General features: G+C 35.2%; 2 protein-coding genes across 3 annotated transcripts; one reads left to right on the forward strand and one right to left on the reverse strand.

Moving 5' to 3' along the window:
* The first annotated feature begins 728 nt into the window (after nucleotides 1-728).
* Nucleotides 729-6004, forward strand: LOC147848323 (uncharacterized). 2 transcript variants are annotated; one of them, XM_087338491.1, is made up of 3 exons: nucleotides 729-868; nucleotides 3586-5354; nucleotides 5838-6004. In XM_087338491.1, the coding sequence occupies exons 1-2, from the start codon at nucleotides 846-848 to the stop codon at nucleotides 5348-5350; spliced, it is 1788 nt and encodes a 595-aa protein (XP_087194617.1). In that variant the 5' UTR covers nucleotides 729-845; the 3' UTR covers nucleotides 5351-5354; nucleotides 5838-6004. The 2 variants fall into 2 exon arrangements, with proteins under 2 accessions (XP_087194617.1, XP_087194616.1); XM_087338490.1 differs by lacking the exon at nucleotides 5838-6004 and having other exon boundaries at nucleotides 3586-5674.
* Nucleotides 6005-7660: 1656 nt separating this feature from the next.
* LOC147848324 (ATP-dependent 6-phosphofructokinase 6-like) lies at nucleotides 7661-17197 on the reverse strand. Its single transcript, XM_087338489.1, has 14 exons — nucleotides 16692-17197; nucleotides 13690-13736; nucleotides 13576-13615; nucleotides 13407-13478; nucleotides 13041-13178; nucleotides 12629-12787; nucleotides 12500-12553; nucleotides 12334-12402; nucleotides 12120-12249; nucleotides 9200-9240; nucleotides 8889-9110; nucleotides 8740-8788; nucleotides 8443-8597; nucleotides 7661-8338 (listed from the first exon to the last, which is right to left on the reverse strand). Exons 1-14 carry the CDS (start codon nucleotides 17094-17096, stop codon nucleotides 8099-8101), a joined length of 1821 nt encoding a protein of 606 aa, XP_087194615.1. The 5' UTR covers nucleotides 17097-17197; the 3' UTR covers nucleotides 7661-8098.
* Between the last annotated feature and the right edge of the window lie 9 nt (nucleotides 17198-17206).

Below are 17206 nucleotides of genomic sequence, written 5' to 3' on the forward strand. Positions count from 1 at the left end.
ATCAAATATGTCACAAACACATATAATTATGAGGAAAAAACCAAAGTAACACCATTATAGAAGTGATGTTATGAAGCATCATTACTACTAATTGAACAACTTCCACAATGCATGCTAACTTGCCACTATCGTATGTGCATTTAGAGTTATTGATGTGGTCAATGGCATGTTCTCGATGGCCGACAACTTACTTCATGTAACATCGTTCTAGGAGATAATCATTAGTTTCAAGCTAATGACATGGCATTACTATTTTCCAACTACTAGTATGGCATTGATGTAATGTTTTATCCTAGGGGCAGATCCGACAGAGCAGTGCAGGATGTCTAACGCTTGACATGAACCAAAGGCGTAACAATGTACAAACATGTTGATATCTTGCATAGGATGATGTTGCTAGTGTGTGTGATAGAGAATAGAGATTGATTGAGCTTGTCCAGGCAAACCGCAAACCAAAGAAAATGCTGGAAGTAAAACTCGAGCATGCTCTCGTTGAGACTAGAGAGCGCTTGACATGAACCAAAGGCGTAGCAATGTACAAACATGCTGATAAGTTGCATAGGATGATGTTGCTAGTGTGTATGATAGAGAGTAGAGATTGGTCGAGCTTGTCTAGGAAAACCGCAAACCAAAGAAAATGTTGGAAGTAAAACCCGAGCATGCTCTCTTTGAGACTAGAGAAACAACAAGAGATTATGCTAATGAGATATAACCACGATTATGACTAAAAAACTAAAACCCTAGAATTAAAGCAGTGTTGTCAGTCGGTCTTACTTACATTTTGTATTAGGTTACATATACAGAGATTTAGGGTTTTAAGAAGGAACTCTTTTGCGCAGACGACGATGGCTCGACCTCGGATCTCGCTGTAAGTCCATCTCTTTATGTCTGACTGTTTAGAGTTTCTCCTTCTTTTCATAGTAATACTGCTTCTCTACCATGTCTGTTTTTGGTACCTGTTCTTCTTCCTCTCCTAATCCTTTCACGTTTTTTCATGGAAGTTCGTAATTTCAACCGTCACAGATCACGCGTTTTTCTATGCATCCATGGAACAGATTGGACTTCCTGTGGTGCTTCTTTACATTTGAATATCATTTCAAGTTTTTTCTGTTTCTTCGTGATTCTCCTGCCGCGCCAACCATCATAGAATTGCCTCATTTTCACAACAATCAAGAAATGTTTATTTTGTTTAAGCATTAATGTTGCTAGTAATATAGTATCTCTATGTATTGCATTCATCCATGATCGAGAAAGATCCATCTTCCACCATAACTTTGTTAAAGTTAGCAGGCATGGCTAATCATTGCGTCTGCATTTTGACCATACAAGCTTTCCCGCGCTTCTTCGCTGCATTTGAAATTTATGCCAATTTTCTTCATGATTTTCATGGCGTTTCAGCCATTACAGACTATATTGTGCGTCTACAGATAGGTCAGAAAAAAATTATTTTGCCTTTTCATTACATTGTATGATGTGAAGTTTTTTTCGTTCTTTGCTGATTCTTCTTGACACTTTCATGACGTTTCAAACGTTTATTGCGTTCCACTGTCTCTCTATCTGTTTCTTGTTCACGTGAATATCATGTAAATATCTTGAAAATGTTTTCACGAGACCAGGATTGAACGAACAAAGATCTATTGATGGTGAAAGAAGCACGTTTACTGTGTGAAAGAATTATAGATAATCAACATTTCTAAATCTTCTACATCAGACGAGAATGTGATTTTTATGGGCCAGATTCCGTTACATTGAAAATTTCCAGTTTAGATAAGAATATGATCATATAAACGAGATTCTGTTAGATTTAGGAAATATTTATCGGACAAGAATGTTAGTTTATGGATCAGATTCTATTTGATTTTAAAGCTTCTAGATCGGACGAGAAGGTGATTATTTTCTGAACCTGATCCTGTTAGATTTAATGTTTATAAACCAGACAAGAATGCGAATTTATGAACCATATTTTGTTAAGTTTATCGGTGTTACTGATGGAATTCATCTAACCTCTGCAGAAGTGTGTGAAGAACTTGTTTTTTTGCTGCATTATCTCGAGAAATCTCTATGTGAACTTAGATTTACTAGACTTACCAAGGGAAGACGTCTAGTTTCATCAAGAACTTGATTTTGAGCTTCGTTTTTTCTTAACTATGATACATTTGTCTCTCGGAATGATTTACACTTGTTTTAAGGTCTTGTTGCAGTGGAATATTTTACCTTCATTGACATAGAATCTCTTGTGCTGTTTATCAAACCATCCAATTTCGTGCAGTATCGCACTAAATCCTGCATTTCTATCTTCTTTTTAACACAGCTTATCTGTGTCTTTTGTCTTTCGTTTGAAAAGCTATCTATTTTCTGCACAGGCTTTCCGGACAGTTGTTATTTATATTATTCGACTTTCACTACTAAGACAGTCCTTGGTTTTAATCTGAACGTCTTTTATACTTTTCCTTCTGATATGTGTTCTGCATTTCTCTCAGTATGATCTTTCCATGCTTGTTTTCAGTTCTTGTAGCATTCAACCATTTTCCCTTCAATTATTCTATATTTGTCTTTCTCTTACACTTGTTTTTAGGCATTTTATCAGAGTGTTTGAACTATTTTTATCTTGCAGTATGCTATACTCTTTATTTTGGAAGCATCAAAATAGTTTGAATGCCTTTAGCTTAGTTTTTCTGCATGTTTTTCATGTCTTGTAAAATCAAGTAATTTGAACGTTTCTCTGTAGTTTTGCTGCAGTAGGACTTATAGAATCGAAGTGTTTGAGTTTTTATCAAGAACTTCTTGTATCTTAATATGATTTAGTTGCTTAATTTTCTCTCTGTATGATTTCCATGTTTTTCATGTTGTGTAAAATCATGTCATTTGAACGTATCTCTGTAGTTTTGCTGCAGTAGGTTAAGAAGTAGATTCATTTTTTTCATTTTTATTTTCTCCTCAAGAATATTTGCATGTGAAGGAAGTTAAGCCTTTTTAGTTATCATTGAAATCTTCTCATATAGGCTTGCAAAAAATAAAGGCATGCTTTATTTTAATCAACATTAATGGAAACTGTATTCCCTGTTTTGTGATTTCATACTTCCTTGTGATACAGTGTTTCACACTTGTTGATGTTAGACATTTTCACTGTAAACCATGCAAAACTCTTCATCTACTTGTGTCAACGTGCTAGCAAGGGATTGGATGCCCTCGTTTACCATGTCAATATGTAGATGTGCAAAAATGTTAATGGAGAAAATGGAGTGTTATCACATTATTGTTTCCATGTATACTGTAATCATACATGCGTTTATATTTAGGATTTACAGAAAATAACTGTTCTAAAAATTTGAAGTAAGATATTTGAAATGAATCAGAATAGCCCTGTAATTTTGGATGCATAAGTTTTGACAGCATCATTTATAAGTCAGAACTATCATCCTGGTCCTTGCAGAGGCTGTAAGGTCTTTTTTCTCCAAGAATGGCTGTAAATAGTTTAATATCTATAGGGAAAAAAGGAAATTACAAAGCAAAAGGGGAGGCTTCATCACTTTTACTGCTGGGATTTCTATTCCAACTACTTATCTAAAACATTTCCCTTTGCAGTTGGCAGGCATACAAGCTTCTTGGTGACCCCCCATTGGTAGCTCCCAAATCTGATTTGACAGTGAGGATTAGCTTCGGTATTGCGTCTAGAAAGCACTGCTGCAGATCATTCTCAGCTGAGACAGTGGATCTTATGAATAGTTCAGATATTTCAACAAACCAAGTAGAACTAGATCCTACTATTCCCAAGGCTAAAAGCAATTTAAGGAAGGTGCTAGAAGTTTGTGGAGGTAAGTCATGGAATACAGATGTTGAGGAAGCTTTAGGTGAATACTCAGGAAAACTCAGTCATCATCTGGTATCAAGGGTAGTCCAAAACATGGGATCTGACTTTGCAGAGAAATTTTTCACTTGGGCGGGAAAACAAGAGGGTTATGAACACAGCAAACATGTTTATAGTACAATGTTCAGAAACTTAATACGATCAGGCAAGTTTGAAAAGCCCTTGGAGATTCTTAAGGAGATGAAAGAGAGTGACATGCCTGTCAACCCTAAATTATTTGTCACTTTAGTTCATTACTTTGGGAAAGCTGGCATGGCATCTAAAGCAGAGGAAATTCCAGAGATTATGGAATCTTTTGGTTTCAGTCCTAACCCAAAGGTTTATGATGCCGCATTGACTGGTTTCATTAAGGCCAGTGATTATGAAAGGGCAGAGAAGTTGATACAGCGATTATCGGATGAAAGCATTGAGGGTAAAATAGACTACTTTAATTCTGCTGTTGCAGTATATGCTCGATCCAATGAGATAGAATTTGCACAGAAGGTGGTGGAGGAGATGGAAAAAAATGATTGCCCACCAAATATTCAGACTTACAAGATGCTTGTGAAGTCTATGTGTAAGTCCAACAAAATAGATGAGGCTATGAAATGCTGTGAAGTTATGCATGAAAAGGGTCTTAACCCAGATATGGATATATACAATACTCTAATCAGCGATCTGTGCCAGGAAAAGAAGATGGATGAAGCGCTCCAGCTTTTTCAAGGGATGAAATCAAATGGTCTTAAACCAGACATCACAACACATAATTGTATAATTAAAGGATACCTAAAGTTGGGACAATATGACAAAGCAAACCAGCATTTAGGGGAGATGGAAGCAGATGGATGCACACCTACAACTGACACCAAAAGGTTGTTTATTGTGAACCAATGCAAGGTGAATGATGTTGAGAAAGCAGTGGGGGAATTTAAAACTGCATCAGAGAAAGGGGAGAAGTTGTCTCCTGATTCTTGCAATATTCTACTACGTGGACTTATCAAAAGTGGAAAGCTTGCTGAAGCATTAGGGGTTTTAGACGCAATGAAAGGTGGTGTATGTACGCCTGATGTAACCAGCTATGTGATAGTGTTGCGAGGCTGTTGCAATTTGTATAAGCTAGAGAAAGCCAAACAGCTCTTAAGTGAGCTAAAAGCTGAAAGATTGCAGTTGCCTATAAGCACTTTCAATATGCTAATGCAAACATTTAGTATTGCATCCAAATTTGATGATGTAGGTGACATGTTTGATGAGTTGTTAGCCACTAATCCAAAACTGTTAACAAGAGAGGCTACAGCTATTCTTGATGCGCTGAATCGAGCTCGACAGCTTGACAAAGGTATAAAATTATGCAAGTACGTCATGGATAAAGGCAATATTAAAGTACAGTCACGGCAGCTCCAGCATCTTCTCCGTCTGCTGAATAAGAAAGATAGGAAATCAGAAGCAACAGAGCTCATGAATGCAATGGTGGAACAGGATTGCGTCATAAAATCAGATGAATGACTTGGTTGGTGCACGTCCTCAGTTTCTTTCGTGGTGATATTTTATCAACAAGCCAAGATGTGTGATAACAATAAATTTGATCAGATGTATTTCTTTGCATAACCATTGAAAGTGATCAAAAGATTGTTTCTCTGTAGCATGAGGTTGAATGTTGATTTTTTTTATGAGTCAATACATTTTCATGCCCATGTCTAGGTGTACTTAACGCGGTAAATAATTATTTTGTTGGCCAAATGTGTGTTTTAGCTACACAGGAAAGATGAGGGCACCCACCAGTAAACATTTATATAGTAAGTCAAAGGATAATGGTCATTTCTATGAGGCTTTGCTTCTGTTCAAAATCACCTGTTAATGCTAGAATCTAATATTTGTGTATAAGAAGTATATATATTGATCAAACAGGGTCAGCTTAAAACCTGAAGTTAATATTTGGCGAATATCCCATCCTCCTGATTATAATGTGTTTTATCTCTACGGTGCAAAACAGTCTACCTTATGTGGCAATGATCATCATGACAGCAATCTTGGCAGCTCATACTTTGCAGACAGGCATTTTGGTACGTGCAAACATATCTTGCTGTGATTTGTCAGATGCCAGTAATTTATACAATGTTTATTTAATGATATTGTGGTGAAGGCTGACATGCGATTTTAATATTACTGAAGAAAATCTTACTTGTGATTGTTTTGCAATGCTTTGAATCAATGGCAAATATATTTTCAACTATTTATGGAAAATGACTCACTTCATGATGAAGCCAAATGAAATACCCCTGTCCGATTACAAGATGTACTCAATATTTGTCTTTTCTTTAGTTCATATTAATAGTACCCACCAAAATAAGCTTCCATGGGGTATCAAGAATATAATGCAGTGTCAAATGAAGATGAGTACCAAAACACTAAGATTGATGCAGATATTTGGACAAAAAACAAAATGCTTCACTAGTCAAAATGGGGAGATAATCATATATCCTAGGTAGACTATTTGTCTATCCAAGAATTGTTACTTGTGTTTGTGTTTTGATATGTGTGGATCATGTACCCCTTTATTCGTTGTTCTGTTCTTTGATTGATGAAACCCCTTCAAATACTATAATGAAAAGGAATTTTAAGTCTTGGTTATGTGCATGTCAAGGTAGTTTATTTTCACTCATCATATCAAACACGCAAGCTCCACAAGACACTCTATAAGCTGAGGATAAAAAACAATGTGCTTTGTTTGTCAAAATGGTGAGATAATTATATATTCTAGGTTGACTGTCATTCTCTATTCAATAAATGTTACTTGTATTTGTGTTTGATTTGTTTGTATCATGTACACCGTCATTTGGTGATCTGTTCAACTGATGAAATTCCTTTTGGTACTGTAATGGAAGGGAATTTTAAAGTTTAAAGCTTGGGCGCACATGTCAGGTAATTTATTTTCGGTTGTTGGCATCAAACACATTAGCTACACAAGCCACTCTATAAGCCAACATTTCAAATTAATCATTAGCAATAGACATTGTTACTAGTCACATTGTTTTGAAAATAGAGTAGCACAGTATGCCCACTTCCCAGAAATCCCTTTGCGAAATGGTGGAAGGTACAAATCTCTCTCTCTCTCTCTCTCTCTCTCTCTCTCTCTCTCTCTCTCTCTCTCTCTCTCTCACACACACACACACACACACACACAGGAAATAAATAATTAGACCAGCATGCAATTGTATATGTATGAATAAATGTAATTGCTATGTTGTGAATAAAGATAAATACACATTGAACCATTTATTTCATTATTATTATGGGTTCATATGATTGCCCAAACACCTTGAGTTCTCTAATTACCATTTCATATTTAAGGATTAATTTACTGAAGTTAAATTAACCATGAATCTATTTACAATCAGAAAGAGGATAGCAATGTATAATTTAGATTCATTGTGCTGGCTATAGCACTACTTGACAAACGCTTGAAAGTTGTTTCAGCATCAACAAATTGTTGCTTCATCTATTGCATAGTGATCATTTTGGTGTTTTTTGAGCATCAACAGAAGTTGTCAATATAGAAGTACCTAGAGAAATGACATGAATGGGGAAGGGGAATTATCATGGGATCTAGAACATGGCACAAAAGTTAATAGTAGTATATGAAGGCTTCATAGGACAATGCAGTATTTCTCTCTACTTCAGTGAACCTCAAACCTCATTCATTTAGCAATTATTTAACATTTCGTTAGCATTGGCATTCTTTGCTAAAAGACATTGGATATGCTTAACAAGGAAATAATTTTAGACATGCAACATGATAGAGAGTACTCACACATAGAATGAGCACTTCAATTTTTTATTACCCAAGATTGTTGTAATGTCTCTGACCAAAGCAATCCATTGATCATAAAATATAATTTGGTGATGATGACATTTTACATAAATTTTATATAAAGAAAATGTGAATCGACTTTAATGTTTGAATGAGGTGAACTCAACATATTAGCAACTCTCTACAGACGTAGAGCTTTGCCAAACTAGTAGTGATTGCAATGGTACAAAGATAAGTTGCTGAAGGGATTTCACTCGTCTTTCATTTTAGTAGTCTTCTTGACATGTGAAACCCGTGCTTTGGATCGCATGTGAATTGTTTTAGAATTATCACCTTTATGTCTAGACAAAAGGTGTATAGACTATTGATTGGGGAGATATGTGATGGAAGTTTGTGTGTTATTCGGGCAGAGCGACTCTGCTAAGAATACAAAATTCTTTTTCTCACTCAATTTTAGCTACCCCGTCAAGCTCTTTTTGTGTTAATAGAACCCCGTTTGTGCTTTTTTGATGCAGAGAGGATGTTATCTGTGGAGATGAAGATGAAAAAGATAGAGATGTAGTCGAGCTCTCTTCATCGTCCGACATTTCAGCATCAATAAACGCTGGCTGATTTGTTGTCGAGAGCAATCTAGCCCACATTCTATCATAAATGTTGACACGATTTTGTTTTTCTGTTACTCTCTGCATCAATCAACCAATCAAAGAGGCAAATTTGGCTTAGAAGCTTATTATGTGGAAAAAACAGGATGTGAAAAAAGAAGACTGTTTTGAATGGATATAATCACCGAGATGGGAATGTATGAGTGACGACCATTCACAGGTGCAACGGTGAACCCTGTATATCCAGCCATTGCACCATGAATACCACTTTGCGCTAGTAGAGTGCAGTACACATTATCTGATGCATTACTAGGAATAGCTCGAATCATGTATGTTGGATCTGAAAATTTACCATAATTTTAGGCCAAAAATCATCAGTAGATTAAAATTGCCAACAATGGTTAATACTTCTGAACAAATAGCAAGTAGATTAACATGAGTATGTACTTTCATGGTTGCTTTTGTAATGTAGTACTGCTTACCAATGTATTTAAGATTCAAAGACCCTTTCTTTGTTGAAATAAAATGATCCTTCATGGTAATAATGAAAAAGTAGTTAATTTGGTTAATACAAATCGCTTGAGAGTGTATTTATACATGACACTGAGTTGAATTGAGTCACTTCGTTTACCTTGAGCTTCTCTGAAAGCCATAAGCCAATATCAAGGAGCAATTGATTCCCTGATTCATCACAACCGCTTTCTTTCCCACAAGTCTTTAGAAGTTCTTGTCCAGCACCTTCGGCTACAACTATAACCATATGACCATTCTCTCGGAGGCGGCGCTCTACAAATTCATACAAACCACCCTTGCCCTCTAGATAAAAGGGAACTTCGGGTATCAGACATAAATCCTGCATAGCAAACACGAGTTTCTCATCTTCATATGGGCTCATTAGTGTGCAGAGGTAACATTGGGTAGTAATGACAATAAAAACCTCACCACATCACGGCTTGCAAGAGTTGCAAACATTGCAATATATCCTGCAAGGCAGCCTTTCATATTAGCGCACTAACTGAAAGTGTCAAAATAAATATCCCAAGTGAAATAAACATGAAGGGGTAAGTCTTCCTTATTTAAATTCTAATGGTACATGTCTTTCTGATTTAAAAATTGATGGTACTAATTTAGTGATTCTCCTTGCTTAATCAATTCATTTACATTCCAGATTGGTGTTTTTACTATGCCTCTTAGAGCTCATTTTGTGCTCTAAGAGAGTTTGGCCAATACATGTAACTCTGGATCAATGTAATGATGCTCACAAGGCTAGAGATGTACCTTGGCAAGGAGGCATCTACCATTTCAATATGTTTTCTAAGGATTATGTAGTGCTAGTAATGAACACAAAACACATCCTACATTAGTTTACATTACAATACATGGAAGTTAGAGAAATGGAATGGGGAAACAATCTCACCTAGAGTTAGTACATGCTAAATATATTTTCATGATGAATGAAGGATATTTTAATGCATTCATGAAAGTTTAATAAACAAAACTGGAATGCATGATATCAAAATGGAGCTGTGGTGGTGGACAGAAAAAGAAAGAAGAAAAATCAACAAACTATGCCACTTAGAGAAATTTGGCAAATTGATAGAAGGTCCTGAAATCAGTTTATGTGTAAGAGAAAACCAGGCTGCAATAAGGGGGCACAACATCGGAAAATAGAAGGTTGAAGAAAGACCATTCAATGAAGCAAAAAAGATATCAATTTGCATGTATGCAGAGAGAATGGCAAAGAGAAAGTAGATATTGTGAAGCAAAAAACCTACACTTGTTTTGATAGAAATGTCTGACTTATTTTCCCAAGCAACAAACAGACTTCTGGCTAAACTTGGGGTCACTGCACTAGGTTCACGTAGTTAAAAGGGATAGTGAGTCGATTAAGGTCATTGCTATCACTTGCTTCATTTCATGTTTTTCTACCATGTTACTCAAGTTCAATCTAGTTTCATTTCACAATAATATGAAGATTTACACAAGGTTCTGCTTTGTAGGAAAATATACAAAACCTCACACAGTCTAATTCTATATGGCCATCTTCCATGATTAATCATGGATCAGCTTCTGCAAGTAACTTTAACAAACCAAGAACATAGCATAATAAAGAATTGGAGTCTCCAACTTCTGAAATCATTTGAGGTAATTTTGATCATCTACAACATTAGGCATGCAATTTGTTACACTTTTAAACTTTATACATATTACATATGTGTGAAAAGTGAAGTAAACCTTGGAATAAAGATAAAATGAGAAGAAAGAGTAACTTCTCTAGTCAAAGAATACAAGTGAAAATATGCATGTACAATTAAAAAAATTTAGAGTAAACTTCACCTCATTCATTCAACTCATCATGAATACCTAGGATAAAAACTAAGTCATTCTCACTCACATTATTAATTTACCAAGAGTAGAAAAGAATACAAGTGAAAAATATGCATACATATAAGCCCAAACATTTTGACATTTTGAGTGTAATCTTCACCTCTAGAGTTTTTAGCTCATCATGAATAAATGCTTTGAACCAAAAGCTAACTCATTCTCACACGCAATATAAGTTGCCCAAGAGTAGATATAGGATTATTAAAAAACAAATACCTTGAAATTTTGTCACATCTCAACAGAAGACAAAAATCACCCAACATGAAGGCTATCAAAACTATTACCACAGTTATCTCCATTATCAAAAGAAGGATCATCTCCCAATTCTCAAACAAAACAAAACTAATGCAAGTATACATGCAGTATCTCATGAAACTCCAATAAGTTTTACAAAGATCCCATATCTACTATGGAAAAGAAATAGCGTGATCCATATAGAGCATAATAATAGGCTAGTTCATGTGACCTTGATGATGATCAGTGCCCGCGTTTCAAGCCTGTTAGAGTTCCCATGGTCTCTGGATTTGGGGGGGTAATAATGATCATTGTTTATTTTCCTCCCAAATTTCTGTAATTTTCTTTGAAGAACTTGGGAATGGCTCTTGGAAGGATAGAGATTATTGACATTGTCTATCATGGCTGAAAGTTAACTGCTAAAGATATCTAAGATATTACGGAAGGACATAAATGTTGTTAAAGAGACATGGTCTCTGGAATTGGGGGGGTAATAATGATTTACCAATATTAAATCATTATTATTGCTCCTTCCAAATTTCTGTTCTTTGAAGATCTTGCAAAATGCTCTAGCACGGATATTGATTATTGGCATTGTCTATGATGACTGAAAGTTAACTGTTAAAGAGATCTAAGATATTATGGAAGGACATGAATGTTGTGAAGAGATAAAAAAATTATCTGCAAAGACGAGAAGACTGATAATTGCTCAGGATCCTTTCATTGGTATTATTTTCTGCTTTGATACTTCCACCAGCACTGTTTGGTTTTGAGATGTTGACTAGATAAAATCAAAAGTAGAAAAAACCCATGCAAGCCTAGACAATCGGTTATTGTAAAGTTGACTAGACAACTAGTCTGAAAGTGTAGCCACAACAGCTACGAATTTAAATTATGCCGGTCAGAGTTTGATGGTCAACAAAAGTTTCTATAGGCTAACGTGATGGTGAAAGAATGAGAGAATTTTTATTTATCAGTCCATTAATACACTTCACTCTATTTACAGAAGTTGTGATTATCTCAGCTCCCAAATTCTACCAGGAGATTATTGTTTCATGAAGAGTCAATGCTACTTCAATTCATTACCATGATGTCAGGCCAGGCAGGCAATCCAATAACTTCACAGCTCACGTAAGCCAGATGTTTCCAAAATGACCCTCTTTATATTTCGTATTTGAAACTCATATAAGAGCTACGAAATTATACGCAACAAATTCATTCAGAGAGAGAATGTGTACAATACCACTATGTCGACCCATCAACTTCACAAGACCTATGCCATTTTGTGCACTTTCTGCCTCAGTGTGAGCAGCATTTATGGCCCGTTGAGCCTCCTCAACTGCTGTGTCAAATCCAAATGACCTATCAATAATCTGGAACAAGACAAAGAGTAAGTTCAAAAACCTGCTAACAGGAACAGGAATAAGTAGCATGTCTATAAGAAATTTGATACATACTGCAATATCATTGTCAATTGTCTTCGGTATGCCTGTAACATTCACCTTCAAGCCTCGTTTTCGCACTTCCTATTTGGGATTCCTCAGCATATCCTCAGCATATCCTTACTTTAAATATCAGAATTTTTTAAATGATAATACAACACTACGAAGTTTCCATTTATACCTTGTAGATTGCAGCAGCCCCTTTTTGAGTTCCATCACCCCCAATGATATATACCTACCAAATAAATAATGAGACAATGCTAGCTATATTGCAACAAGGAATCAGAAGGAGAAATTATTAGAAAAGCACCTGGTTGATTCCACGGTCCTCAATACTATCCACAATTTTCATAGTATCATGACCACCACGTGAAGTTCCAAGCACAGTTCCACCACGCTTATGGATATCGTTAACTGCTTTTGGGTCCAGACGTACAGTATTACGAGCATAGAATCCTCTATAACCACCCTGGGTATCGATCCAAAGATAGTAATAAACATTTAGAATCAAGAATATCTTACTATGGTCAAGTTTTTATAGATACCAGCCACCAGTAACACAGTATTTTACCATTTGTATCATCTTTTTATCCATTTTTTCTATCAATTGAGTAATAGATTTATTAGGATGAAGTTACGCCTCATTTTTGTACATGGTTGATATTTCGTTTAAAGGACCACAAAGAGATACACTGGGAACTTGCAAAGAAATAGATGAGCACCTCAATGCCAATTATGTCTTGAACTCCATACTGATTCCACAACCCACATACTATCTCTCGAATAACCGTATTCAAGCCAGGGCAAAGGCCTCCACATGTGACAATGCAAGCTCGAACTTCATTAGATTTAAAGTAAACCTGCAGGAAAGATCAAATGATGCTCTTGTACAACTAAACAACATTTTACGTTTTCATCATACAGTCATAACATAATCTAATTAATCAGAACAAACATTTAGAATTTGGTGATTTTGTATAACTAACACATAAAATTAACATTTTCATACAACCACATATGTTTTTGCACAACTAAAAGTACATTATTAACGGTTTTGAGGTGGAAAAATAGATAAGCAAGATAAATACCTTTGCTCTAGGACCCGCACGACGAAAATATCGTTGTATTACTTCTCCTTGAACGCGAGGTGATGACACAACCTTTGAACATAACAAAAACATACTTCAATGTGCATATATAGCAAATAGCTGTATGCATGCACTGCAAACAATAGGTTTGACGCAAAATAATACTCACATTTTTAGCAACTACATCATCTGGGCCAACAAAATAGTACCTGTCATAAGGGCATGTGAAATAATGACACCACGAAATGGAAACAAATATTGTTGATAATATAAGTCTCTTTACCTTCCAGAGTCAAAGACTGGATTGTAAGTGAGAGGACTATTGTATGTCTGCAACAAGCATCAAACAATATATAATTATATGATGCAATTGACAAGGGATAAGTAAAATTAATAGAGCATTGTTTACTCTTTCCAATAGATATTCTATGATGATGATTTACAAAACAATAATTTCACATATTACATAATACAGTTGGATTCTATTTACATCTTTTTCATTAGAAGAAAACAAATGCCACATAATGCCTATACTTATGCAGGATGGTCGTTGTTACCAATATTCACCTGTTATATTATTTCAAGATAAATAATACACGACACAAAAGAACACTGTTATCTCACCGGCTCACAACAAATATTTAGACAAAGACCATAAAATCCCATGAGACAACAAATGGTAAATATTGCTTGCGATGCATCCAGGGATATTAAGATGAGTTTGAGAAAGTTATACTATATGGAAAAGGATTCCCAGTTAATGGCAATGTCCACAAAAGAGATGAATTGCTTTTTTGTCAAATGCATTCTGCAACTGCAATTCCTTGTTTTTACAGAGTTGTCTCACAAAGTCCTTCAGGACTGTGGACGATACATCTTCTCATACTGAATGTTTTAAACTTTAAAAAACTTTCAACAAAGGTTTGAATTAGACCATTCCGAGAATCCTGAGAACCTTGAATAACAAAGTATATATAACAGTAAACAAAATTGTCATCTTCTTCACCCAAACAACACAAACTGATAAGACATGCATTTCCTAAATAGAGAAAATGAAGGAGAGAAATCGTAGAAATCATGCTAGAAAGACTGAAGAGGGTATTTTGGACATGAAAAAGAAATTACAAACTCAAGATAAAAGCTAGGGCTAGCACTACGAAGATTAACATAACTTGAATGCTCTACATAAAGATATCTTTTCACTTATAACAATGCAAGGCGATTGACAGACGGTTCACAAGAATCCTAATGTTCTATGACATGTTCACAATTCATAATTCTATCTATTTATCTGAACAATAATTTGCAATAGATTTTTCAATAAACATTTAGCAGATGACAGATCCTCACATTTTGTGGCTCATTTGCAGAGATCTTTTTTAGAATCAAGCAAGACTACAAAGGACCACGATGGTTAGCAACAGTTAAGCTAACTAAGGTCATAAAATAAGAAAGGATGAAACTTATTGAAATCTGATATGCTCATAGATATCAGGTAATCTGTAAAAATCAATATGTCAATCAAATATGAGCTACATGAATGTTGCCGTTTGGCATAATCAATTAATGTAATGTTCCAGACTATAGATAATATCAAGATCTCTGGCAAAAGAGAGAAATGATAGAAATCATGCTAGAAAAGTTGAAGAGGGTATGTTGGATAGGAAAAAATAACTTCTAAATCGAGATGAAAGCTATATCTAACAATATGAAGATTAACATACCTTAAATGTTCTACATAAGGATATCATTCCACTTATCAGAATGTGAGGTTGAGTAAGCAGGTTCACAAGAATCCTAAAGTTTCATGATGTGTTTGCAATCCATAAATTTGTGTGTATTTGAACAATAATTTGTAATAAACTATTTGATAAACATCTAGTAGATGAGAGATCCTCGCATATTGTGGCTTGCTTAACTATTGATCATTTTATGTTTTTGTTCATGGACATTGAAAGCTCATAGATCAATACTTTAGTGCATCCTACATAGATGTTGCAGAGATCTTTTCAGAATCAAGCAATATATCATTCCAGACGACAATGGATTGTGATCATTAGTAATAGTTACGCTAACTAAGGTTATAAAATATAAAATAATGACACTTATTGAAATCTGATCTTGGAGTGATATGCAAAACTTGATATGTTGATCAAATATGAAACCAGCTGAACGTTGCCATTTGGCAGAATCAATCAATTTAATGTTCCAGACTAAGATAAAATGACAATAGCTGGCAACAGTTAAGCTACCTTGAGGTTATGAGAGGAAAAAAATGTATACTAATTGAAATCTGATGATGCATAGATCTAAGAATTCAGAAACAACTCAAATACCAAAATCATTTCAAATATTGCTCTTTTGCAAAATTCAAGTATTCTACTTAGTATGATGATATCATGGTCGCTAACAACAGTTATGCTAAGAAAAGGCTGTGAGAAAAAAGAATGATAATCATTGAGAAACTGATCTTCTTGTGCATAAATACTGCATGGATTTGTAAGATTCATAGATCAATAAAAAAACGTTAAACTTGTCAAATATTACTTATTTGCAGAATCAAGTAAGGTTTTGTCCAGATTACAATGATATCTTGGTCACTAGCAATAATTAAAATAAGTATATGAGAAGAAAAAAGTATGGAAATTTGATCTTATCCTATAGATCTTTGCGTGTGAAAAACCTGTCAAATGGAGTGCTTTAAGAGCAATATGTTGCTCTCCAGACTAGCAAACCAAAGATTATAAGGAAAACGAATCATAACTTTTAAGAGGAAATTTGAGAAGCATAAAAAGTCACTCTTCAACAAGTTGAGCTAACCAAAGGTTATGCAAGAAAAAAGAATGATAATTCTTACATGAATTAGCCAAATTGGCAAACAAGGAAGCTGTCTTCATATCCAATATGATTATTACGCTAACGAGAAGTTATGAAGAAACCAAATAATAATTTTTATAAGCAATGTTCAGAATCAAGTCTGTCTTTTTACATATCTCATATGTAAACTAATGATATAATGAGGAAAAATATTGATTGATTCCTAGGGATAATTTCCATATCCACGTCTAATTAGAATAATATTACAAGAGAAGGATAAGCTAATGTATATAGCAGTAATCCAACTTCAGTTCATTGCATACATAGCTAAACTAAGTTAATAATGAGCAAAAAAGAACAATAATTCATAGAAGAATCTGCTATTTCTGCATCCATAGCTAAACCAACACTGTAGTGAGAAGAAGAAGAAAGGGAAAAAAAAGGAAACTAGAATGAAATAACTCTTACAGGTAAATCAGGAAGCCAGTCTGTCAAGTGAGGGACATCTTCGAGCAGCGCAGATCCATGTCTCACGATCTTCATGTCCACGGGGTCATATTCAGATTCAATAGAGGAAAATGCTGATGATGGTGATGGCGAAGAAGATGAATTAGCCTGAACTTTGGTGGTTCCTCGAGCTTGAACAAATTCGTGTGGCTCTTTCGAATATAATTTGCCATACAACCAGTATATATTTCCAAAGCAATTAGATTTACAGTAAGAAAGCGTCGATCTTTTTGGAATGCTTACTCCTCTTGTCGAATTATGGCTAGAGCTTCTCGCAGAGACGAAACGGTTGAAACTTGATGATGACGATGGAGGAGGAAGGGAAGATCTGTGGAGGTCGAAGAAAGTAAGGGTAGAGGTAGCCATGGAGATGAAACTTTCTCTGGAAGGAGAAGCAGATCAAGAGACGGAAAATGTGCGATCTGAGGGGGAGGAAGAGAAAGAGACTTCTTCTGTTCGTCGCTGAGGGCTTGCGT

The sequence above is a fragment of the Azolla caroliniana genome, unplaced genomic scaffold (genome assembly GCF_043228905.1).
Source record: "Azolla caroliniana isolate FFs.n. ecotype wild unplaced genomic scaffold, voAzoCaro1.0.p SCAF_394, whole genome shotgun sequence".
In the NCBI taxonomy this organism is placed as follows: domain Eukaryota; kingdom Viridiplantae; phylum Streptophyta; class Polypodiopsida; order Salviniales; family Salviniaceae; genus Azolla; species Azolla caroliniana.